The following is a 26,939-nucleotide window of genomic DNA, read 5'->3' on the forward strand; positions in this document are numbered from 1 at the left end:
CAGCAGCATGTTACTATTATGTAGACCCATTCATAGTGAAATAATCAAAATAAAGACCCTGTACTGGTAGCACAGGGCTTTATGTCCACCACTTCCCGCCACTCATGACAGAGAGTTCTTTAGACTGAAACATCAACTTATAAAGATACAATAAACTGTAGTGAAAGTGTTGAACCTCCTTTTCACACTTCCAGAAAGCTTTTCTGTTCCTTGGCAAGGCTTAAGTCTGTGGTCCTTACCATAAGATAGCCACAATCCATGCTTCCAATGTCATTTTTATTCTTTTTACAAGCATCAAAGTAGTGCATGGTGGTGTCAGAGGTTTGGTATCTCCAGCTGCCTCTCTTAATCCCATGCTGCTTATAAACCCTCTCAAAACATCCAGTTCCAACCCCTGCCCTCTCATACCCAAGTACAGAGTCGGGTATCTTTCTAGAGATGCAGCAACTGGGTACCAGCATGAGTTGGCAGATCTGTTTTTTGTTCGTGAGGCTGTTGTTTTTGGACCTGCAATAAATGTCAAAAATGCTGCCAACCCTCAAGATAGTTAAAGAAGTTTTACTGAGGTTTCCTAAAGTCCATAGCCCCACTCCAATATCTGACAGCCTCAGTGGAGTTAGGGTCATATTCATTCTAAGATTAAGGATCCACAGTGGTTTGAACTACTCTCATATCTGGCACCATCCCCTACCCAGATGTCCACAGCCCTTCCCACCCAAACTCTCAACTTCCGGGTCCGATGTTCTTCAAGCCCAACTTATTCCTAAATTCTTTTCCCTTCGACCCCACCCTCCACATCTCCCTCCCCCCCACCCCAGGCCAGTCTTCTAGTTGGGGGATGGGGGGGCTCGTGCCGCTAGAGAGCTGTAATCTGAGTCAATTCTGTGTTGGAGTTCCCTGTCCCCTGGTTCTCTCCCCTCTGTGGGGGGTCTACCCCCACCAATGGGAGCTCCACGCCTAGTCATGCTGGATTAGGTGTCCCTCCGCCAGGTCCCCCGCCATCTCCGGCCTTGCAGCTATAGGCAGCTGCCACCTCCCTTGCAATGCTCCTCATCCTACCTGACTGCTGGGTGTCAAGGCGGAATGGCGATGGGTGGCAGAACTCACGGAAGCAGCGTTTGAAGTTCTCATCCAGGAAGGCGTAGAGCACAGGATTCAAGCTGCTGTTGACGTAACCTAGTGCAATGCAGAAGTGCATCAGGACCAGCGTAAACAAGCTGCTCAGGTTGAATCCCAGCGACTGAGCCAGGACCATGATCTGGATTGGGGTCCAACACACAACAAATGCTGCCACCACCACCAGGACCATCCTGGTGATGCGCCGCAGGTTGCGGTCCTTTTCCTTGGAGCCAGACAGGATACGAACGTTGCGCAGGCGCTTGACCATCAGGCTGTAACAGATGCTGATGATAGCCACAGGGATGAGGAAGGAGAAGAGGAAGACGCAGGTGCCGAAGACAGGATCCCAGTGACTCCTTGGTTCAGGTAAAACCACGATGCACTCAACGCCTAGACACATTGGATAAGAGGAAGAGCAGAAGAGAAATAAAAGAAAACAAGTGAAATATATGGAGAAAAAACATGTGAGAGAGGACTGGACAAGTGGTAGGGATAATGCCCAGCCCAGTAATACGGTAGGTCCAGGATGTGTTGGTATAAAGACCAAAAACAGGGAAAACTGCCAGTCTTGTGATATAATCACTTTAGCATTGGAGCTATTTCTTGAGTTGTTGGGAGCAGTAACTGCAGTATCTCAAAAGTCCTGACCTCAGTGGGGTTTCAAGGTTTCACCTCTGTCCTATCACTACCATGAACAAAGCCCTGGTGACTCCTGGATGAACTGGTGACTAGCTTGTTAGCTACCAAGGACTACTACTTTTGACAAAGTCTCTAGGTTAAAGAGGAAACTGATATCAGTTTTCTGAGTTGACCGCAAACAAGCTTATTTCCAAAAATAAACCTTTATTTACACATTATGCAATTAAACTGGGATAAAGCCTACTTTGTATAATACAGGGAACAGTGTGGGGGATATGTGAATACTAATGTTTACATTAAAAATGCAAATCACTAGTGTAGATTAGGCAATGATTCTAACAATAGAAGCCAGAGATTAGAAGACAGAAAAAATATATCTGCAGCTATAGTATAGGACATGATGACAAGAAGGCAAAGTATGAAAGGATAAATTAGCAATGAGTCAGTTTTCATAGGAAGAGCAATTTAATCATAATACAGTCTTCGCCTAAAGGGGGAGGAAGAAAGAACACTAGAGGATAAATGCATCTGAACCTATATAGTTAGGTTGTGGCAGGTACAATAAAAGAAACAATTAAGTATGACTAGTTTTAGAAAAGGCAGGGTTCCAATTGACTGCAGTTGGTCAAATTTTGCATCACAAAAGGTAAAAGTAACTATTCCATAAAAATATATTAAAACAAATTGCATTATAACAGCAAAAGTTGTGTAAGGAAGATAAATTTGTATTTGTATTTTGCTTTGAATTAATATTAAGCAAGGGGGAACAGCCACAATGAGAGTTAATTTTTCAATATTTGTAACAAAAAAACACCTGAATTTTTTGCCAAAATTTAGCAGAGAAAAGCATCACAGTCCTCCTGATAAGACCGAACAAATTCACCTCATTTGCTCAAATGAAACTCAGGTGTTGGGTTTGAACACTGGGGGGGAAATCCTCTTAACAAGCAGGAAGCTGTTAATCACAAATTAACAGGAAAATACAAAGTTGACTCCTAAACAGCCGTGAGTGACTGTTAAAAAACAAACAAACACTGAACCTCTTAACCTCCAGCGAATAAGCAGAAATTTGCTGCAGCTCCAAGTGGTGCATTGTTTACTAATGAGCTCAAAAGATTTCTGGGAAATAATGACTCTGCGCACCCACACAGGTGTTTTCACTCATTGTGGCTGATCTGACATTTGCTCAGGTTGTGGGTTTACACACAAACACACACTTATCCTCTCATCTACTGAAGACTGGCTTCTATCAATTACAAGAGATTCAGTCAAACCACAAATTTGGTGAAAAGGAAAAAAAAATCTGTGACATAATTTTATGAAACAATATCACGTTTTATAAATCATAAATTCTGATTAACATTTTAAAGAGTATACTGTGGTATGGCTGGAAGAAATTCAGTTACACTTGTTTTAATTGAAGTATGATCATCAGATTAAACATAGCACTTACTGAAAACCTGACATTTTGAAACTTAGAGGTACAATATATGACATTCAGCCCCACTAGATGTCAGCAAACAACTATTTGCTATGTAAAGATATAGTGGAGTAATGGCGTCCTGAGCAGAGAATGAAGTCACAATCCCTATGTGTGTGTTGTTTGTTTACAGCTAAACAGTACACTAAAATATGTTTCTGAAAACACTTAAGGTGAGAAATAGGCAATGCAGTGACAGAATCTTGATCCATATTCAATCTTGATCCACTACATGTTTCTCTAGTGCAACATGTAATGGGGCTGAATGTCGTATATTGCACCTTTAAGAGATATAAAGCACTGAGCTGCCTGCCTGCAACAGCAGTTTAATACTTTCTTGCTTAGTCAGGCTGGTGACAGCGTGCTCTGAGCCTGGCAGAGCACAAAGAGGGATGGGAAGGAGTAAAATCTCCCGTACATACAAATTTCTTGACAACTCATTTGTCAAAGAAACTACAAATAGCCCAAACAGTGATTGATTATGTTTTAGACGTGATCCGCTTCCGGGATTTCTAACATCAGATGAATTCCATGTTTTAATCATAACTCTGAAGTGAGCAGAGAATAAATATTTGATTTTTTTTAAAATCCTGAGGACGTTTGCAAGGCCAAGAAATCAATCTGACTCAAAATTTCAGAGATGGCAATGAGGCTTTTAAGTGTAGCGCGTGAACACTTCCGCCAGCTTTGTGTGCCTTTTAGTTACTCTGATTATAACAATTATCCTGCACTAACAAGTGTGTTTTTAATGAATTTTAAATAAATTATTGCCTGTTTTCCCCCCATATTTACATTCTCCATATTTAACTTTAGAAACATTATTTTTCTGCCAACATTTAGGTTTCAAAATTCGGGAGGTTTGGGGTGGTGAAGGACAATGTTATACTCGAGATGACGACAACTACATTTGTTACTGTGAGTGCAACAAAACCGTTGTGGGAGACAAGCCAATAAGCACTTTATCAAGCCACCTGTTCAACAAGCATAAACATGTAGAGGAGCAATATTTTCAATTGTTTTACCGGCAGTGTCCCCACCACTGCCAGTATGTTTTACAGTGTGCTGGTTAAGCTAATAACACAAAAGCTGTCTGTATGTAGCCTAACTGTTTATCTGAGTTTGTCACATATCTTAAAATCTGGCTAATTCTTATAAACTTAGCTGCAGGCTGAGACAAACCAGCCCCTCCTCTCTACCAGTGGTATCTGCAGGCAGTGAATCACATCAGCAGCAGAGGGAGGGGGACAGAAGACAGGAGGAAAGACTGTCTGCACAGAGAGCAGCTATGCACACGCCCTTGAATTGGGTTGTGGTGACAGATGGGTTGAAATTGTGTGTGTAGATTGTGTTTCATAAACGATCTGGCAACTTGGGTAACATCAGACAAACAGACAAAACTTATGGATCCGTGTGTATGACAGTTATTCATAATAAAATTTGAGGGCCATGCAAATTCTCCCGGGAGTTTCCTGGGAGAAACAACAAAACAGGAGCACAGCGGGAGAAACCCAGGAAAAATGGGAGTGTTGGCAGGTCTGTACATTATATATTATATAATATGTTATATTTTCTCCACCAAAGTCACAAAAAAGTGTTCTGGCTATAAAAGAAACATAAATGCAGTGTTTTTGTTTTTAATTATAAACTATGTTTGCACCAATGGGAGGATAAGGCAGGACATACGGACACATACACACACACACACACACTGCAGAATAAACTGCATAAATAGTGGAGATAAAGGCAGATCAAACAAATAGGAATAGGGGCTGTTGAAAGAAAAAGTTGATCTATTATTCCATTTGGTGGATGCTTTTATCCGATGCATCTCACAGGGCCGAGTGTGCACAATTTATAGTGTGTGGGTGTTCCCAGTAAAAACTGAAGCCATAGCCCCAGCTCTATTACTGCTGCACTCCAGCCATTGATCAAAAACACAGTAAAAGTCTCTGTGAAGGGACAGGAATAGTAATAACCTGCTTGATAGGGCTGTGAAGTTTATGTGTTTTATAACAATTGCCGTAGATGCTCTCTGTTCCCTGAGGGGAGAATGTGTTAGAAATGAGGCACCAGGTGGGTTTTAACTCAGAGGTAAAGGGATTCAACACTGGGAAATATAATAATGTTATTTATGTGAAGCTCTATTGATATCTGCAGGGAAATAATCCCTCTTCATGGAGGGTCAGAGGTCAGATAGTTCCATTTCAGGTGCTGAATCTGTCGAGGACTAAATGCCAACATGGTAAGAATAGCACATAAAAGAAAAGCTTTGTTGTTGCTCCATTTTCCCATCTATTTATAGTTTTGTTTTCTGAAATGTGATGAACATTACAGCCTTATGGAACCGCTAACGTGACCATAGATCATCTTCTCATTTCTGCCTTCATTTGATCTTCCTCATCTTCATCTTGAGGTAACCGCTTCCTCTCTGTCTCTTTCTCTCTATTTTTCAGACAGTGCTGACATTTCTGACAGCGAACCTTGCAGACACTTCAATTTATTATCTGTGATCTCATTCTGCTCAGACAGGCTGACAGCTTGTCAGTACACTAATATATATATACCACAACATCCAGACCTCGATAACTACAGCTTCACCACACGCACACACGTCCTCCATAACAACAGACAAATGTAAATATACAAGCATGTAAAACTGCATCAAAAGCGGAAATAAAGTTGCACGCTATGCATTTGAAGAGTCATCAACTATAGAATGTTTTTAGCTGTGTATATGTGTGTATATCAGACTTAAATCTATTGCTGAATGCTGTGTGTATGTGTAGTCGACCCACTTTAACATCAAAATGTGTAATAGCTACGTTGGTCCACAGCACAAAATGTATTAGTTTCACAATAATAGCTCTAAAATTGTGAGATGTCTCTGGGTTTTTTTTGGCCTATTCTTTTCTATTGGCCTGCATCCACGTCATGTGACTGTCAAGTTTATGTCTGCAAAAACAACAACAACAACAAAAAGATGGCTGCTATTCCTTTCATTCTCAGTGGAAAATGCAATATTTTAAAATAGCTTCATCATTAAAATGAGTTTTGATAACATTTCTAGTGAGAAATGTGCATTTTATTTTCATAATCTTTGTTCAGTGAATGTATATGATGTTCAGTTTGTTAGTCATTAAGAAGATTTTTGCAGGCTTTCTATGGTTGCTATGGTGATCGCTATGGACGCTGCTACCGCTGAAACCACATAGTTGCATGTTGTGTGGTGATGTCAGCTGTTATGTTATTTTTGCTGTTTTATGTAACTGTTTGTTGATGTTCTTTCAATAAAAAACATAGATTTTAGATTTTAATTTGAAGCTTTGCAATTCACACAAAAACATGACAGTGTCTTTGATAACTCAACAATACGATAGGTTAATGTTATGGCCATCAGTTTTAATTATCTCTCCTTTGATTTCAATAAATAAAGTTTTTTTTGTCAGCTTTGGACAGCAGACTGCTAGTGAAGGGCATTGTGTTGTGGGCGGACTTGGTGCATTTGATTACTGTTTTGGGTTGTCTGCTATAGATGGGCTTCATTTCATTTCAAATTGGCGCTGAGTTGCTCATTTAATTTTATATTTCCAAGAATATATGGCTGAGTACATCAATATAAAATAATCTTTCTTAAAACAGCCTTTTTTTTGTTTGAGCAGACAGAAACTTGACAGTCACATGATGTGAATGCAGGCCAATAGAAAAGAATAGACCAAAAAAAAAAACAAAAACCTTGACATCTCACAATTTTAGCGCCAATATTGTGAAGATAAAACGGTTTTGCACTGTGGACTTACGTAGCTATTACACATTTTGATGTGAGAAATATTGATATTATAATTAAAACTATATTTAGATCAATGTAACCAATAAGTGCAATAACAGTTTGCTGTTTTTCTTGATGTATTTGCAATTATCTCCTTAGATAAACAACACTGCAGCATCTTTGTAGCTGCTCCTCCACTCTATTATGCATACTGTACATGACAGTAAGACACTGCTGCATTAACACATTAACAAACAGACTATTAACATATTTAAATGTAGTGACACACTTGTGTGCACAAGCATATGACGCATTATGATTATATTTGCCCACTCTTTTAGATGTGATGTGTCAAAACATACACATATGCACACACCAACACATATTCCCTATGAATAAACAAAACTTCATTACTTAATTCTCTGGAGGGATGCTGTCTTCTGCCTGGTGGATTAATGCACAAACATTCCCCACACATAAAAATACACGCAAAGATGTACATTACTGAAAATTAAACGTGACTTGTGCACACTGCATATATGCACCTTCCAGTTGGCTTTTGACAGGAGACTTGAAATACCTCAGCTTTCATATCTCCGAGGAGCTGATGTCTGATAGGTGGAAATCTCAGAGTCGGGATTTGTTGCTGCTCTATTAAAGCTTGTCTGCAGTGCTGAACACTGCGTGAGAAAAGGTCAAGCCGCAATCACTCGATAGCTGTTAGTAGCAATCACTCAATGGCTGTTTCGAAATATCTCACCTTTTCAAATGTCAATCGTTGACTTTTACTTGCCTCTGTTTCTATACGTGCCGCTGTTGTCGTATTTTTAAACCGTGCAATGAAACAGTATTCACAGTTAGCCCAGATTAACCCTCATTAATTCAAGGCTTAATGTCAAATGAGTTCACGTCTTCATATTGGAGGAAGTAAATTGTTATGTTTGTTGCTACGACAAAGACTGTTTAACTCATAGTTTAGCTTAGATTAGGTGCTCTCCACCATTTTCAGTGGATTTTTCATCATGTCCTTTGTCAAATTCTATCAATTTCTAAAATTTTTATAAATTTTCTTAAACATTTAAACATCAAAATCCCTCTGTGCTGTGCTGCAGTCCTTGCCACTAGTAGCTTCTTTTTCAACTGCCTCGTTTCACCTGCATCCCCACCGACCAAGAACATGATCCCTCACTGGCTTCTCGCCCAGGAACACAGCCAGAGTTTAGTTTCACCAGACATAGCGCTCCCAGGAATCAAACCCCTCTTTTGGGATGGTAGGCAAGAGCTATCATTACCTTTTGATATTCAGTTTCAATCAACAGACCACACACACCACTGCTTTATCAAACAAGACCTACCAATGACTAAACACATAATAAGTGAATCAAGGTTTCATATAGCTGTAACAAAAAGAAAAATGACGTTGACATTGAACGATTCTACAAAACCCTGGATTACGCCAAGATGCAAACTTTGATCTCCTGCATGGAAATTAAACATGCTACATATCCATCTGCGACTGTCCTTCCAAGAAAAACGACACATTAGGTCATAAATTACCTATACTTATGTTTATATATTTACACCTTAGGAACCAGATTTGCAGCTGTTTTTCTGGCGACAAAATATTTATTTTAACCCAAACTATGATCTTTTTATAATGCTAATCAAGTGGTTTTTGTGCCTAAACCTAACCAAACCTTAATCACAGTGTTGTCACAAAATAAAACATAATCATTCAACTGATAAAGGCCATTTAATGTGGCGTTAAATGACATATGAAAAGCTTAAAATGGCATCAACATTGAGACGTAGAGATTCAAATACAACGCCAATGTTTTATCAATTATTAATTCTTTCGTTTGTCCTGTAATTTCATCACTTTCTTTCTTTGTCTCTCCACATGATCTCTGTCAGTTCCCCCCGATATTCTTTCTTTCATATATAACCGGGAATCTGTGTCCCATCCCGGTTTCCATTTCACAGTTGATGATTCTCCCCACCTCTTCTCTCGTTCTTTTCATTTATCTCTTATTTCCCCCTCAATTGCATTTTGCCTACCTTTTTATTTTCTCTTTTCCTCCACCTTGGATCATCTCTCGCTTTCTTTCACTGCTCTCCTCATCTATTTCTTTTCAATACCTTGCTTTTGCTCTCTTATTTTCCTCACCTCTGGTTCAGGTCTATTATTTTCTCTTTTCATTCATTTTTGCTTGAACCACTTTCTGTTCATCCTCCTCCCCTCCAAAATGTCTTGCCTTTGGTTTTCCCGTTTTGCCGTCCTCTGCCTCTCTCTGAAGATTCTCTTTTTCTTTCTTTTCTAGACTTAATTTGTTCCTTTTCTTATCTCTTTCATATTTTTTTTGGTTTCTTCATGTTGTCACTCAGTGTCCTTCTTTCCTGTTAATTCTCTTCATTTTTAGACCTAACATTTCATGTTTTTGTAACTCCCTTGGTTGCTCCTTGCAATATTTACTCACCTTTTATTCTCTGCAGAAAATAACTGTTCATTCAGTTTCCTTTCTCCTATTGGTCTTTCTCTGCTCTCTGCTCTTGGCTTTTTTATTTCTTGTGTTCTCTCTCCTGGTGCTAATCTCCTCCTGCTGCCCCTTTTCTTTCAATTTCAATCTGAGCAAAACAGAATTCTTCTCTCCTCTCCTTATTTTTCTTCTTCCTTTCCCCTTTTCTCACTTTCTCACTTCTCATTTCACCCTTTTCTTCCATCTCTTCCCCTTTTACCTCCCATTTTCTGTCTGTGGACAATAGTTGTGGTCTTGCATCGATTGGATCCTGCTGCCCTCCTAACTGAACACTAAAAAAACTTGTCACCTCGTTTAAACAACCAAACCAGAAGCTGCTGACTCCCAACTTTCAGATGTTACTATTGATATTTTCAGTCCTTCACTAGTAAAACAGACTTGAACATATGAGAAATGATGAGGGAAATATACAGTAGTAGGATGTGATAATAAAATCCCACTAGTGGAGTCATAAGTAATTTCTTCCACCACGATTCATCAATGTAAATGGAATTTACTGAAAAAGCAACGATATGTAAAATTAAATGATGTCACATGTCATTACCTTGATTTGTTAATAATAATGTGTATCAACCTTTAAATGTACAAGGCAGCATTGGAAAAAAAAGACTTTTACTAAAGTGAAAGCAAAACAAGAATTAGGGCTGGTTGTAAAATGTAAGAGGCCAATCAGCTGTTTAGATATTGTGATAATCGTGATGACAGTAGATGGAAATATTCTACAACACCCTTAAGCCTCTACAACACATTTTTCTAGAAGGAAATTATGACCATAAACATCCAGCTTCTAAAATCTCTGCATCTTTTTGTTTGTTGTCATTATAAATTCTGTAAATTTGGTTTACTTGACTAAAAAAAAGTATATTTGATGGCATAATGTTAGGCTCTGGGAATGTGTGATGGGCGATTGTCATTTTTTTGGACATCTTATAGACAGTTATCGACTAGATTAAAAACAAGACTACAACCACACTAGCAGCTCTGTGAGGCTGTGCTCTACTAGCCAGTAATGTTTACTACAGACCTCATCTTAGTGTGATATCTTGCTAACATTTTCTAATTAGCACTAAAAGTACAGCTAAAGCTACTGGGATGTCATTAGTGTTAGAGTTGTTAGAGTATTGAACAAATTACAATTTTGACCTGATGATGGTATTAGATGGAAAGTCAGGGAATCCCTTAAGTCTTGTGAATGTTTGCACCAAATTTTGTGCCAATCCATCGAGTGGATGTTGATATATTTCAGTGGATAATTGACAAGTGTGACCTGTTGTTGGCCCTAGAGGTAAAGTCAGAAGATCATTAACGTCATTAAGATCTATCCTCGTGAAACCTTGGATATCTGTGCCAATTTTTATGGCGATCCATCCAATAGTTGCCATGCCTACAGCCACACAGCTAGCAAGGCTAAAGAGGAAATTTGAATACATTATTTTGTCCTCTGGGAATCAATTAAATAGAAAATATACTCTGAATAATGAAAATAAGCACAGTTGCTGCTCATGTTGAGAGGGACATTTTGCCGGATGTTCTTTATTTGCCTACCTTGTTGGATATTCAAGGACATTTTACTGTTTTAACAGCTGTTAAGTGTCATTTGCCTTTCAGTTGTATTCTCTGGGCAACATCACAGTGTTTCTCTTTTTCATTGTTTATTCATAGTTTGTTCTGCATTTTCTTCAGCAGTTTTGTCAGATGGGTATTTGAACTATGTTCTCTTCCTTTCTATTTCAGTTTTTCCCCACCTGGTTTCTCACAGCCTTCCTGCTCTTAAGAAACAGTGAAGATCACATCATATTGGGATATTTAGGCTTAGAGCAGCAGTGGCTGAGTTTATAATTCAGATTAGATAGAGTGAAAGTTTGCAATGGCAAATAAAAAAAAAAAAACAACAGTGGAAAGACAGAAACAGCCTTTACATCAGGTCTGTACATGGACAAGTACATAATAAGCCTCAGGCCATATGTTTATATGTGAACTTATCCACACATTAAGTGTATCTTGAGGCTTCCAGCTGTGTCCGTGTTAGCTTCTGTAGCTCCTGGCTGATAAATGGCTCTGGCAGTAGCTGAGCTTGGTTCATTTATAAGCTCTGTTTGCCCTTGTTTACTTGCTCTTGCATGAAAACCTCGTGGCTCTAGATGGATATTGTTCCACCTCAGAGATTATCAGTACAACCGCTATTTGACCACTGGTTTCATAAAGACTAATATAAAGGGGACATTTGTTTTTTTGTTATTTTCTGTTATTTTTATTCTGTTATGATGTTGGATGTCTGTTCCTTAGCCTTTGTTGCTAAGGTTTTTTCTTGGGTTGTTCACGTTGCCCACTCGCATTTTTCAGATCAGATTCAGTTCGAACATGTACGGATGTGTTTTAGAAGTTTCCATCTCAAGTAAAGAAGTACTTTTGTTTATGTAGCCTCCAGAACTGCCGGAAGCTGTTCAATCATTGGGAGGGGGGCCTTAAAGAGACAGGAAATAAAACAGCCTGTTTCAGACAGAGGCTGAACTGAGGGGCTGCATAAAGGGCTGGTATCAGATAAATATGGAGTTTTTTGAACTGTAAATCATGCAAAGATATTCCAGTTGAGGAACCTGAGAATGTGCATGATACGTCCCCTTTAAGACATTTTCATGCTACCTGGACTTGAGTTTCCCCTCCAAAACCAGCTCACTAAGATGGCAATTAACTCAAGTCTCAAGTCTCTATGGTATTTATTGTAAAATATGATGTTTTCAGACTAAAATCTTGTATTGAAAACTGGGCTTGTAAGATACTGCGAGACTAGATTTTCATTTTAAAGCCTGTGTATGATCAAGTTTCAACACAGCAGTAGTAGGAGAAAACACAGTGATTGTCTGTCATTACTTTGATACTGATCCAGACACATTTTTTAATTTTCTATTATTAAAATTACTAATGTAGAGAATCATGCAGCCTTGTTGGAAGTTTAAGTCTCTTGAGTGCTTTCTCTTATATCAAATTTGACAGCAAAGGCACTGACAACCAATGACAAACCTGATCAACAATTTTTAAAAGCAGATTATGGAGGGTAACTCCATATAGAATGAAGGAACCAGTTTTAAAACAACAAAAATGATGTGATGTGGTCTGGCCTTTTTAACCCGTTGAGGGTTGAGATCATTTTGTGTAGGTCACAGGTTCTTAATGATTTCAGTCTTTGTGGTTGATTCCTTTCTCTTGTGAACTAAAGAATGCATTCTGCCTTAGGCCTGTTCCACTAACTATCCTGCAAAATAACATAAAATAATATAAAAGTCCCCATCGGCTGTCAGAGTTCATCCCTCTGTGTGTTCATTATCCTGTAAGACAGTTCGTGGGCAAGAACTGTTTGGTTTTGGACAGTTGAAAAGGTTGAAAGACACTAATTTAGACTTAAATTCAGGTTTCAGACTCATGCTTGTTTACCTGCTGCCACTTCAAGCTTACTAATGGACAGAGGCAAGCATTGGCTTATATAACCTGTCTGTGTGTGAATGTGTGTGTGTTTAAAGTGACAGTATATGACATGTAGGTATTACAGCTCATCTCACAGTGTAGTTTCAGGTTAAACTAATGGGGAGAGAAAGATCACCTGTATGACTGTCACAAGGTTGTGTGTGTGCATGTGCGTGCATGCATGCATGTGTGTATGTGTGAGTACTGTGTTTTTGACATCTCCACGAGTTGGTACATGTATAGTTTATCCGATCTTTGTGTATCTTATCATGTTATATTGTGTGTGTGTCTGTCCATGGACATATCTGTCGTCTGTATGTGTGTATTGTGAGTTGGTGTGTGTATGTATGTGAGTATGTTTGTGTGTCTATCCTCAGGCGATACAGCGCTTGTCATAAAAGTTTTATCTAGTTGGGTCAGCAGGGAAGGGGGCGCAAAACTACACTGCACACACACACACATACACACAGATTATAAATGGTATTAGTCAGTGTCGTGTGAATGACTCTTTTGTTACAGTTTTCTTCCATCGCACTTAATCACTGTTATTTTTATTTCACTCAAACATTTCATTACTGCAGATAAACTGAACTGAGGGACAATCTTAATGCATTCCTGTAAATCCTGCAGAACGGAGGATCAGATCCACTGACAACATGTAAAGTTGATACTGATTTTATCTTTGTCAGCTTCGTCTGACTCACATTTTAATGTCACTGTCACTTCTTTAACAACAACCTTGACTCACCATTAGTGAGATAGTATTAGTATGAGACTCTCTAATACAGTGCTAATACTTACTTATCCCTCATACATCATGTACCTGCAGTCAAATGTCTTTAAAATCCATGTAGACCTCTATCTCTATATACCCAGTACTGTTTAACCAATACTAGTGCTGAGAGATATGTTAACATTGATACTGATAGGCATTAAAGGGTAACTACACACTAAATTGTTTTTTTATACTGTACACATAATCACATAGGTCAATGTTGGTATATGATGTATACAGGTGATTTTTCCAACAATACATATATTGTGTGTAAAAATTGATTTTTCTAGTTTATTTCTGTCTGCTTGGTTTTAAAAATTCAGTTCAGCCAAATTCTCTGCCCCTCCCTAATGATGACATATTAGGCATTATTTTTTAACTTTATCTGCATTTTGTGGTTATACGTCTGAATCTACACTAAAAATGATTCCCACATATATGCTAAGAAAAGAGCATATTCTTGATTTTGCTTTTCTTTTCAAGATTGTACTGAATATTAAATAGAGAAAGACTAAAAACTAGAAAAGAAGCATCCGACCCAGGAGGCAGTTTAGTAAAAAAGCACAGTGGCATTCCTGGCAGAAGGACACATTATTCTTTCCACTGCAGAATGATAATATCATGCTGGGAAACAAATATAAAATAGGAGCTAAATATAGAACTAACATGGCATTGGTGGAAGTACAGTATGTGCTCTATTGAGAGGAATGACTTTGGTTTTTTGAAACTTCCAATAGCTTCCCTGAGAGTCCAGGAGTAGAAACTATTTGTACTGATGTTTATGATACTCACTAATGATAAGTTTTCAGTTACTGTATGTAAATAATAATGGTGATGAAATATACTTTCTTAGCATAATCTTTCTCTAGATAAAAATGGTTAAATTTAAAACTAATGCACCAACAATCACATTAAAACTTATCAGTATCATCACACTAAGGTATTGACATTACCTCATTATACTGTATGTATCAATGCTTTTACAGTAAATTGCTCATAAAAGATACACCATGCCATCACAGATGATGAAGCATGGCAACGTTAATTATGCATTGTTACTATAATGGTATTATATAAGCATATTCATTTGTGTTTCTAGTTACTCAATGATTAAGGTTTACATACTGTAGCTCAGAGTATGTAGAAATAAGCAGAAGAAGACAATAGACAAGGAAATGAACTTTGACATCTCATCTCCTATCCTATACCTAGTGGGAATGCTGCTATTGTCTTCTCTTCCACTACATTATATAAAGAGCAAGATTCCATTATAATCCATGACTTTACATAAATACATAAGTGTATTACATGACCCAACAGCAATCCCTGGTTGGTTGGAATTGTTCATCGGGGTGCATCTTATTTGTTTTTCCTTCTGTTCATTTCTTCTCCTCCGATAGACCTCGGCTCAGTCTCATTTCAGCCCCCACAACCTTGCCCTGTCTCCATCTCTGTTTATGTGTTCACTATACCGAGGGTGGTTCAGTTAGTGGGCAGTGGAGGTGGACTGTAAAACCAGCCAACAGCAAGTCTACACAATGATGACTCACTGTAAGTCACTACTGCTAAATTGTCTTTGATGATACTGATTATTTGTTACTTTTCTTGAATATTTCTCATTTTTAATTTTAATTTTATTTTATTCTTTATGGTTTTGTTACCTTTTGTCAAGTTGTTGTTCACCACATTTGTTACCCTGTTAAGAAAGGTGCATTACCTAACTAAGCAAGAAACTATTATATAGCCAATGACTTTGCCCATTGAAAAAGAAAAAAAAAACAATGTCTTCCTTCAGAAGACTGTATACAAATCCCATGGTATCCCAAAGAGAAACAACTTAAGTAGATATGTAAATGCATGCATTATTGTGAACATGAGGATAACTGTGTGCTCAATGCAAGTCCCCCAAACTGGTCCCCAAATGGTTTGCCATTGTCTGCCAAACTATCCATGTGACTGTTTGTATACATATGCATATATATTTTCTGATCTGCCACCTTTATGGTTAAGATTCTGATAGGTTTCTTGCTTCACGATTTCAGTCATTGTTAATAAAAAACAAAGTTGACTGTAAAATTGCCTTTGATGCTGATTGAGAAGAACCTTGTAAGAATGTGTAAAGTTAATTTTTGGCATTCGAAAATAAATGACAAATGTAATATTTTGTGTGACAACTGGACACTTTAGGTTGTTGGAATGATATTCTTGAAAAAAATAAGTGTATGAATCTCCAAATGTAAACAAAGTCAAAAGAAGGGTAAAAAATGTCTAAATGTAAACTAAGCCAAAGCTAATATATGAAGGAGAAGAACAAATACTGAAGTTCTGTGTAACTACTCAAACAGCGTAACAAGTGTGCCTAAAAACTAAGTGACAGCTTCTGCAACAGTCTCTGGAACGGATTGGTCAGAGCATCTACTAGTGACAGCATGGTGGCTGCTGATTATAGCCTCCTTCCTGCCACTGTGTCCTTGGGCAAGGCTTTTGACCCCAATTACTGAGAGCGGCATGCCGTGACTTTCCCTGCAGCTGTCAGGTTATGAAGCTGCTCTTCTCCCTCTCTGTTTGTTTAGAGGAGACAGGAAGAAGAGAGTAGAGAAAAATAACTGGGAGTGTAGTGAACCTTTATTATTCCTGAATGTCAATTCATTGTATGTGAGGACACAGACGATAAACAAAAATCTAAAGGGCAGGCCAAGGTGAAAGATCAGAAGAAAGGAGAGAATAAGCAAAGAGGATGATGTGGCAATAAGAAGTGGACAACTGAAAGAATAAGAGTAAAATGAGAATAAAAAAGAGATGTGAATTATATGAAAATGAAATGAAGGGGATGAGAATGACATGTAAGTTAATATAAGCTGATGAGAATGAGTTGGGGATGAACTTAATGAGGTGAGAATGAAAGAATGAGATGTAAAAGAAAGGGAGAGAGGGAGGAGAAAGGAAATTGAGGTTATATAAAGAGGGAGATGTAGCGATGATATGTGATAAAAGAGAACTGAAAGAACGAGAATGAAATTAGAATTATATCTGAATTAAATGGAGGAGATGAGAGTGATGTGAATGAAATGAGAATAAAATAAATGTAGGTGAAATGACAATGAAATGGGAATGAAATGAAGGAAATGTGAATGAGAATCACATGTAAATGAAACAAAGCAAATGAGAATGAGACGGTAATGAAAAGAATGAGATGGGAGTGGAGTGAAAATGAAATGAAGGAAATGAGAATAAGATGTGAATGAAATCAGTGTGATGGGAAAGACACGGCAATGGAATGAATGAGATGAGAATGAAATACATAAAATGTAGATGAAATGAGAATGAAATGGAGGAAATGTGGGTGAAAACAATGAGAATGAGAATGAGAATCACATGTAGATGAAATGAAGCAAATCAGAGATAATGGAATGAATGAGATGAGAATTAATTAAATGAGATCAAGGAGATAAGAATGAAATGAGACACAAAGAAAGAAGAAGAAAAGAGGCACGTGCAAACAAAAAACAGAGGAAAGCAGAGAGAACTCTGTAGCTGTAGCTCAGCTGAAGAGTAGACTAATAAAAATGATTACAGGATTAGACCATAGCTGCAGGCTGAGACTGGATCAATATCTAACCACTAGATCTCCGATTTGCCTTCTAGCTACAACATATAACTCTATTTAACTACAAAATAGCACTGATAATAACTGTGCAATTTGTGAGCATGTATCAGGAGACTCATGACTGTTTCAGTGAGTTATTTTCTTTGTCTAGCATTAACATAAATATTAGAAGTATAATTGTTGTTTTTTCCACCTTTCAATTCTTCATTGTGGACTTTCTCATATACAGTAATTCTCAAAACAACATTGCAATGCGCTTTGTTTACATAAAAACAAAGATAACACAGTAACAGAGAGTATAAAAGTATAAAAGTAAAATAATACAAAAAAGTAATTACTCAAATAAATAATAGGAGAAAGTCTCGAGAGAGAATGGCTTTTAAATATTGATTTAAAAGACACTGGCAGATTTGGGAGCAGGGAGAGGAGCTGCCATAGGATCTCAGGGCTGAATCAGGCTCAGAGGGGGAAATCAATTCACACATATAAGCAAGAACCTGACCATGCAAAGCTTTAAAAACCAGTGGCAAAATCAATTCTAAAATTGACAGGCAGCGATTGAAGGGCAGCATGGATTGGAATAACAAGATCTCCTCTCTTGGAGCGTGTTGGCAGCCTGCAGCATCATTCTGCACTAGTCAGAATATTTTTTTTCAGGCTAGGATTTATGGGATGTAGTTGCAATCAATTTGTAATCAAGCCTGGAGAAAATCTAAAAAAACAAAAACATTAATAACCTTCTCCAGGTCTGTGGATGAAAGAAAATACCTGATCTCAGTGATGTTACTTGTAGAATTACATATTATAGTACAAATGAGACATAAAACAAATCAAATGACAGGCCTGCATTTAAAATTGGACAGAAAATTAGCTTTGTAACTTAACATTAGTTGTAACATTATATGTTAAACCCAAGATTTACTGCAGTGGTGCACTAGTGGGAGAAATCTGAAGGAACGCTGTCATAAAATCATTGAATGTGAGATAGCTTTTGTTCATCCAACACTAGAAGCATGTAAATGAAGATTAAGGGACCCAAGATAGAGCCCTGGGGGATCCCAAAAAACTGCAGCAGTAGAGGAGGAGAGTTATACAACAACAAAGAGTAAACTATTTGACAAGTTTGAAGTAAAAAAAAAAATCTAGCACCTCATAACTGATGCTGACAATGTATCCAAAATAATAAATATATCATTGTTCAGTCAAGGCTGCTTAGAGTGTTTGGACGTTATTTTAACATTCTCATTTGGCTTCGTTCATCTCTTTTAATATGCTTTGAAACACATACTGGTTACATCAGGTCAAGTTTTGTTTATATTGAAGCAACATTCCAGATAATTGCGTAGTCAAACGCCAGTCCATAATGACTTACATTCTAGCCTTTTTCTTATAGAGATTCTTCTTCACAAATGAAGAACTGAAGTAACATTTGCACAGACAGCCATTCAAATAGGGCAAATCTTCTACTTGTTTAAAATTAACTCGTGAACTATATCTTTATAGAAGTGAAATAAATTAAATAAAGGTCACATCGCCACAATTCCAGTATCAGATTCAGTACCACATATGAAACTGGCCCAAGTCAGAAATGGAAAACTCAGACTGAGTTTGGTTATTTCTGTTAATGCTATCATTAAAAAAAGGACCTCTCTCTCACTCTCTCTATCTAAACCTAAACAAATCCATTACAGAGTGCTCAGTATTAAGGTAAATGTAAAACAGTGCTGAGAAATGACAGACAAGAAAGTGAAGTCAGGGCAGCAGCAAGCGTGTCTGCAGGATGACAGGGGACCTGGTGTCCCCTCAAGCGTGCCAGCTGGCACACCTGGTTCAATTCAGGCGAACTGACTTGTAGCAGCTTAACACAGATCTGCACACTGACACACAGGGGAGAGAGCGGGGGAGGGCAGAGCTGCATCTGGAGACATTAACACAGACACTGTTTCCGATTTTACCAATGTTTTCCAGTCCGTAGATTTTTATTATGAGACCGAGCCTAATATTTAGACTGAATGGACATTTTTGCAACTTTATTATTCAGTCTGACATTACATTGTTGTTGGCTACAATTTAATTTTGCCCAGAACAATCACCGCTCTGCATCTGATACCGATGCCCAATTTACACTTCGGCTCCTGCTTCCAACCGTGAGTGCCAAGTTTCCAGCCATGACTCCGAACAGTGTTTTGTTGTTGTGTTTACCGTTACCATGATGATGTTTCAGGTGATCACTTTAAGCCAAATCAGGATCTTTCCCTAACCCTCATCAAGTGGTGTCTGTGCCTAAATCTAAACAGACCACACCAGTTCTAAGCGTGTAACATTGCCGTGGAATGGTCTGCATTGGATTTAATTGAAAGCCTGATGCGTCTTATACAGATGCTAAAGGGTATCTTGTACCTTGGTATCAGCTGCCAAGGGGCATTGACAAAGTGTTGGTATTTGACGACCTGGGATGAAAATGTGTTGTTTATTCAGACATGAGAAGACATTCACAGAAAGAGCAACAGTGCTCACTTAATATTTGGCACCTGGACAGGGTGGCACCAGCTGTTTGTAATCACTAACTAGTTCTTAGTAACCATTAGCTAGTTTCAAACTAGTCATTAACTATCAGGTTGCACCATTAAACCTTAGATAGTAATCACTTTAGTAATGTGTGAATTGGTTGCTAGGAAACATCTGTAGTGCCATCCAATAAGAAGCGACTATATAAACAGGAAGTCACCGTAGCATCACAAGCTGTAAAATAACTTGTTTTATTTATATGCATATGTGTGTTTTAGAATTATGCAGTATGCAGTTTTAAAGAGAACAGATTTCAATAATTAGAAAACATTATGCAAAGACAGTTTGCTGGTTAACAGCACCCTGTGTTTTCTTGCTAGCTAAAGGTATAAATATATGCTTCACAGATGAAAACTAGCCTTTTGGGTAATTTTAGTATATTTACAAAACAGCTAAATGCATCTGAATGTGTTGAATGCATTTCTTTCCTGGTAAAATATTTGCAAAGCGATTTTTTTGGATGGAACATTTTTAAATCTGCAGTGTTTACATCTAACATTGGCTAGCAATCTTCCGTCTTCCCTGCCTTTTGCTGGTAATCAGTGGAATAGCTTAAAGCTACAGGAAGGGATGTGCTTTGAATCAATCACATGCATATGTGATGTGCATCCTTGAGCATGAGATATAAGTACAGTGGTGACACGCTCATCAAAAAATTGCTCCATAGCATCACGAGTGGTCAAAAACCAAACGAGGAACCTTTAAACACAAAATAATGCACAACTAGCAGTTGTGATACGTTGCCATTTCAACAAAGAAAAAGCAAGAGATCAAGAGGGTCGAAAGGTCAAGAAGCCACGGGGCTTATACAATGGACCTCCCTTCAACTTCAGACAAAAAAGGGGAGGGCGGGGGGGCGTATTTGTTTTCATTTTTAAGTGAACACATCAGAGCTGCTCAGAACAACAATAACTGCAGTAAAATTTGTCCTCTCCTTTCTAACTTAGCTAAAAATGTCATAAACAGCAAAGTCACTCTGTCATAAATCAAACAAGCAAGCCACTAGAGGCAAGAAATTTACCTTTTAAAGCCGGTGATATTAGCAGCTGATGAATTAATGGCAACTACTACTGATTAACAACCCTGGCAACCTCCTAATGACATGTTTTGATCATTTTCTGCTTTGGGTTTATGTAAACATAATTAATTGTCCCTTTAAGGTCAAATGATTGTCTTGAATGTGCATCTATTACATCCATTTGGATTTTTTGGCCTTTTTAGGAGGAGAGCTGCCATCTGTGAGCTGTAAACTCCAACAGCAAACTGATGATATCAAAAGTTGCCAGCATGATCACAGTCACAAACACACACACACACACACACACACACACACACACACACACACACACACACACACACACACTCATGAAATGCATATTATCACTCTCACACAACCCTATAAGGCAAATGCACTGCTTTGAAACACACACACACACACAGAGCTTAATGTGTGGAGAGGAATATTTTCCACTTTTTCATTAATATTAGATGATAAATCTGTGTATGTGTGTGTGCGCCCCATACTAAAATATGCATACATGCCTAAGCGAGACGATTTATGGCAACAAACACATACACTCGCATACACACGTACACACACTCACTCGCACAGTGTATCAAGAAGGACCCAGCTGGATCCACTCAACAGCAACTGATAAGAAGCTATAAGAAGAGAAATGAAACGAGTCTATTTCGAACTGAGAATGAAGCTGCTGTTATGCATAAGGTGTTATCAGGTATCAGAGAGACTGAGATGAAGAGAGAGAGAGAAAAGGAGAGAGAGAGATTGTGATAAAGAGCCGAACTTCCCAACAGTTACATACTTTTATAAAGTTCAGCATTTGGTGAGAATCCAGCAGACTTTTGCAACAGATTTGTTTAAATTCAAATGTGGCTTTTTATCTCTGTTAAAGTAATGACTCTTTGTCATTCAGACATAGGTGTCTGTTACACAAATGTTCACTGTGGCTTTATTTGAGCCTGTTCTCATTCCCACGGCGTCAAATACCGACGCTTTGTCACGCCCCTCTGCATCTGGTTCCAATGCACAAGGTACACTTTGCTTTCAACTAACAATGTAAACCCATCCACATCATTATTTGAGGCCATGAGACCAATGACGTCTATATAAGGTGACATTTTCCTTCTTTAGAGGAGGTGGGTTGGGTGGATGGTTAGATAAGCATAGCACAAAGAGTAAGGAAATCGGTGTTTGGTAGATTATTTCTTTGTTGTAACAATGCTTCTTGGCAATAAATCTTATACCGTTGGAAAGCCTGTTTACTTCCCTTTTAAATGGTGCCACATTTGTAAGGAACATGCATTTGGGGGGTGGGATGAGCAGCAGAGCTGAGTATGTGGGCTGCGCCCATGAAAAATATGCCAAAATCTTCTCTGCCAATGCCAAACAGCCTTGTTTTGCTGTTGCTATTGACTCTTGTTTTGAGCTTCTGGTACCCCCAGGTGCTGCCAATCAGGGTACCCCCAGGTGCTGCCAATCAGGTGCACCTGATTGCCAGCATGTGAGCATGGGCCCTGCCACAGTGGTCAGTAGGTGTCTGCTCCAAGAATTGGCATGCCACATTTGACTGATCAGCTGGTGCGACCATCTCCTGTGTAGAAGAGCCGTGAGCTGAAAATTAATTATATGATGGAAGACAAATGTTTTCTTAAGGAATAATAATGTTCTCAAATCTCTCACGGGCCATGACAGCAATGGAGTTTAAAATGTACTGTATTTTGTTGTTGAAGCCTTAATTATAGTGGGGCAGCTAAGTGCAAAATCATTCAGATGGTGATACAAGCATGACATTAGCATGTGGTTCACCTTTAGGCTGCTCATAAAGAAATTAACATTCGCCAAACGGAAATTCAATATAGCTGCCATTTTTCAAGATAACCACCAAATTATGGCTATTGGATGCAATTATCTTCATACAATCAAAACAAACTGTCCAAAATTAATATTTGAGGGGTCATTTCCTATGTTTTGAAACATAGAGATTCTATTTGCACAACATCTGGGTTTGTAGGATGGATTTATTTATCAGTTTTAGAAAGTTTAAGACACTCTATGTTGCCTAATATTTTACTTGATGATTCAGCTTTCATGGTAAATAGGCATCTGGATGCATCATTGTGTATTTAATCAACCTTACAACTGGCACACACAGCTACAAAGTGCAGTGCAGCTCAGGCTAAAATGATGGCATTTGCATCTTCCATGGTATTCCATGGTCTTACATCTGCTGTCTTACATCTGCGGTCTTACATCTGCATTTCATCAGCTGTTGGCAACACTTTGCAATAGGTTGGAGAGTCATCAAGCAAACCTTCCATCCCTCGCCATACGTTGTCCACCCCCAGTCACTAGGATTCAGTTAATGTGGCCTATTTACTGATGCATACTCCATATGCATCCTGCCTGGAAGGCAGCACGTTTTGCATGTTGAAGGAGGGCATCTTGAGTTGGTGGAATAGAGATATATGTCTGTTTTCCTGCAAACATGTCCAGTTGTGTCTTGTTAACTCCTACAGCACTACTGGACCTGTCATACATGGTGACTAAATACTTCCCTAAAGTCTGCATATCATTGTCATCAATGGCTGGTTGACATTACAAGTGTCCAAAGCAGACTTTTTTTTCCTTTGCCTTGAAATACTGACACTACATCATAACCACTAAAAGCATGGAAGAACAGGATTCTCCTGTTTGTTTCTAGCACAGTTACAGAGCAGATCTCATGAATGGTGATCCATTTCAGGCTTCGCCCTTGACCAAAGGCAATCCACAGCTTTGCAAGACCTAGCTCTTTCAGGAATGGAAAACATGATACTGCTATTACAATCAAATCAGTGTCATTTGTCTAAAACATCAATACCTTGTTGTAATTTAGGACTAAATCTTTTGCATGCACAAACATTTGTGTATCTGCCTCTTCAGGAGTACAGGGAGATACATTATTTAGACGCATTGCTCGATTGGACTGTGCATTGTGTCCTTTGGTCACAACGATCATATTTGTTGTTTGGACACCAGCAATTTTGTCTGCTAGACAATGAAAGATATCCATTTTGTTTCTGTTGTCTCAAAAAGTTGTGCCAGTTATTGGGTGTTTTGATGAAGTCTGTCACCCTCCTTTTCATTCCCTGCCCTCGCTTTGTTCTAAGCCTTCAGACTAGATGGAACGTATACATCAAAAATTATATCTGAGCACTTGTACTTTGTGGCATAAGCCTTTACTGCAAGACTAACATCTTGCATGACATGCTGACTGAAAGTTTTTATGGCTCAGTGTGCCACGGCATTCACTGATGCTGAGCCACTGAAGACAACAGCATCTGCCACTAGTTCAAGATCTGACATCTTGACTTTGGATTCAAGCATCTCAGCCAGTTGAGATTTCCTGGTTATATGAAGCTGCCCATTGTCAGCCAGAGATGCAGGAAATAGATTGTTTTCATGCTGAAAGAATTCTATTAAGTCATACTCCTTTCTTTGACAAGAGATGAAAAGTTGCGAGAAAAGATGGAAGTCCTCCTTCAGTGTCTTCTGAATAGAGAAGCTTGAATGTGCTTCTCTTTTGAAGAAGTTAACTTTGTTCTTCTTAAGTGGCTGGTAAAAATGTGCATTGAACATAGGATGCAAGTGCTGTCATGAATACATGACTTTGATGTGCACCTTTCTCATATTGTGTGGCTACTAACGCAGCACTATCAGGATTGGCAATGTCCTTTGTGTGAAGGGTAAGAAGGTTATCTGACTCTTCCTGAAAAGGATTACCAACGTCCTGTGTAACAGTGGTTAGCTTTTCTACTCTCCACAAATACCCTCTAAGCCTTGTGTGTCTGATCATGATGTTGAGCTTCATTCTTGACATCTGATGATTTCTCACACTCGATGGATCTTCAGTAAAGCCAATGACTCCTCCATTGCCCTTTATAACAGCATTTGTCTGTTCATGGTCTTGGTTTATTGCCATGGCTGAGAACAGTTGGTATGATTTGTGGACAACAAAGTTTCCTGCAGAGAACTCTCTCACCATGTCCATGAGATGTATAGAGAACCAACAAGCATAATTCACATTGTTGTTGGCAAAGAAATAAGGTATCAGTCACCTCAGTCACCTTAATCAGACAGGATCAAGTGTGGTTGGTAAAGCATTCATTGCTTAAAACTGAGGGACATATTTTTCAATGATACTGTAGCCATCCTGTTCTGTACTATATGAAACTGGTGGACATTTAAGATCTTCCTTTTTGTCCAGTTGACAAAGGCAGCACTTGTTCCAACCTGTTCACCCCTTGGATGAAGATTCTCCAATGTCAGCCATATTCAAGAATGTATGGTAATAAACAATTAAAGGCTGAGTGTTTATCCTTTTACCACCTTAATTATAAGCACTTTCTTGTATGGAATGCAAGTAGGTCCATGCATTAAATTGCCCTACATCTAGCCTTATCATTCATCCAGTGCCATTCAAGTCCCCTGCGATCTTTACACCATCCGGATGACTAAAGCCCCATCAACCTTGGCTTGGCTCTCCCATGCTGACACATCCTGTCAATTCATGTGCGGATATCTAACTGACATGGGGGCTAATTAGATATCATTTGGGACGCTTAACCGTATTACTTTATAGAAGCTGACATCGAACTCCATGGTGAGTTTCACAGCAGTGATGTCACCAGTGTGCCCTGGTGGTTTATGACATTCACTCATATAATTACCATTACAAGTTGATTTTCAAGTGTCTAACATTATTTTTATATCAACTAACCTTTGATGAGTCCCTGTGCGAAATTTGGTGCCCTCTTTTCTCATGGTAAATCCCCCAAAAAATGTTTTCATTGATTTTATCATTTATCAGTCCAGAGACAGGAGAATTCTGTTTTTGTAATGTTGAGAGTGCACAAGCATTAAATGACATTAAGTTGGGACTCTCATTTGATTCCTCTTTGCTCACATTATTTGTAGAGTGGTTTGCTAATTTTAACTTATCTCTTCTTCTTTTTATCCTTTATTTAACCAGGTAAAAAGTCTCATTGAGATTAAAATCTCCCTCTCTCAAGAGTGACCTGGCCAAAAGAGCAGCATAAACATTGTTACAACAATAAACAGAAACCACATAAAGAGAAAAATACAATAGTCACACACTACAAACGAGTGAACACAATATCCAGTTAATATGCAGTACAAGATTATGGACAAAATCCAGTTAAGACGCATAAAGGGGTATGATTTTTAAAAACTTTTTCAGTGAAAAATTTAAGAGCAATCACATTGACCAAGAGTACTATTTTCTCAATCCTTCTCAAATTTGAAGAATCTCCTAAACAACTTTAGAGTATTCACAAGTTTTTTCTGGTTTTAACTTAATTTATTTGTATCTTTGTGAATGTGAAATGATGATTAAATCATACAATTATTACAGTGCTATTAGAATATGAACTAAATGTGAATTAAATTTTTCTCTATATGTATTTAACCTAGTCTTGCTGCAGCCTTAACCTTAGCCTTAAAAACACTAAAAAGGTCTAGTCATATTCAAATACAACTAGGAGTGATGAAGAATGCTCTACAAGTGATAACTTGAAGGCTGTGCAAACACTGAATAACAGTGACATGAACCATAAAGATCGCGCTAAGCACCTTTTGATCAAATCATTGAGGTCGTGGAAGAAGAACAGCACAATTAACCTGCATGGAGCGCTTGTGCACCAGGCTGATTGACATCTCATTAAAGGAAATGGAGTTCAGCTGTACATCCTGGAAGGGAGCGCTAAAAGGCTGGATCAGATTTAATTAGCGAACTATAGGTGATGCTCTATAAAATTGCATGTACAGTTGAATTTCTCTGGTTATCAGCTCATGTTGGAGTAGAAGGCAATGAAACAGCAGATAAATGGGCAAAAGCAACAATGAGTTCTCAAGCGTGGAGAGTTATAGCCTCATTATGAAGGTTAAACTGATCAGATTTGAATAT

The 26,939-nt window shown here is 38.3% G+C and overlaps 1 protein-coding gene across 3 annotated transcripts in view; it reads right to left on the minus strand.

Moving 5' to 3' along the window:
• Positions 1-826: 826 nt before the first annotated feature.
• oprl1 (opiate receptor-like 1) overlaps positions 827-26,939 on the minus strand; it is a 105,002-nt gene continuing 78,889 nt past the window's right edge. For all 3 annotated transcript variants that reach the window (XM_042409940.1, XM_042409941.1, XM_042409939.1), the window contains one exon: positions 827-1,509. In XM_042409940.1, coding sequence (XP_042265874.1) covers positions 962-1,509 — 548 coding nt within the window. In that variant the 3' untranslated portion in view covers positions 827-961. The remainder of the gene's footprint in view (positions 1,510-26,939) is intronic.

The sequence above is a fragment of the Thunnus maccoyii genome, chromosome 4 (assembly GCF_910596095.1).
Source record: "Thunnus maccoyii chromosome 4, fThuMac1.1, whole genome shotgun sequence".
NCBI classification, from domain to species: domain Eukaryota; kingdom Metazoa; phylum Chordata; class Actinopteri; order Scombriformes; family Scombridae; genus Thunnus; species Thunnus maccoyii.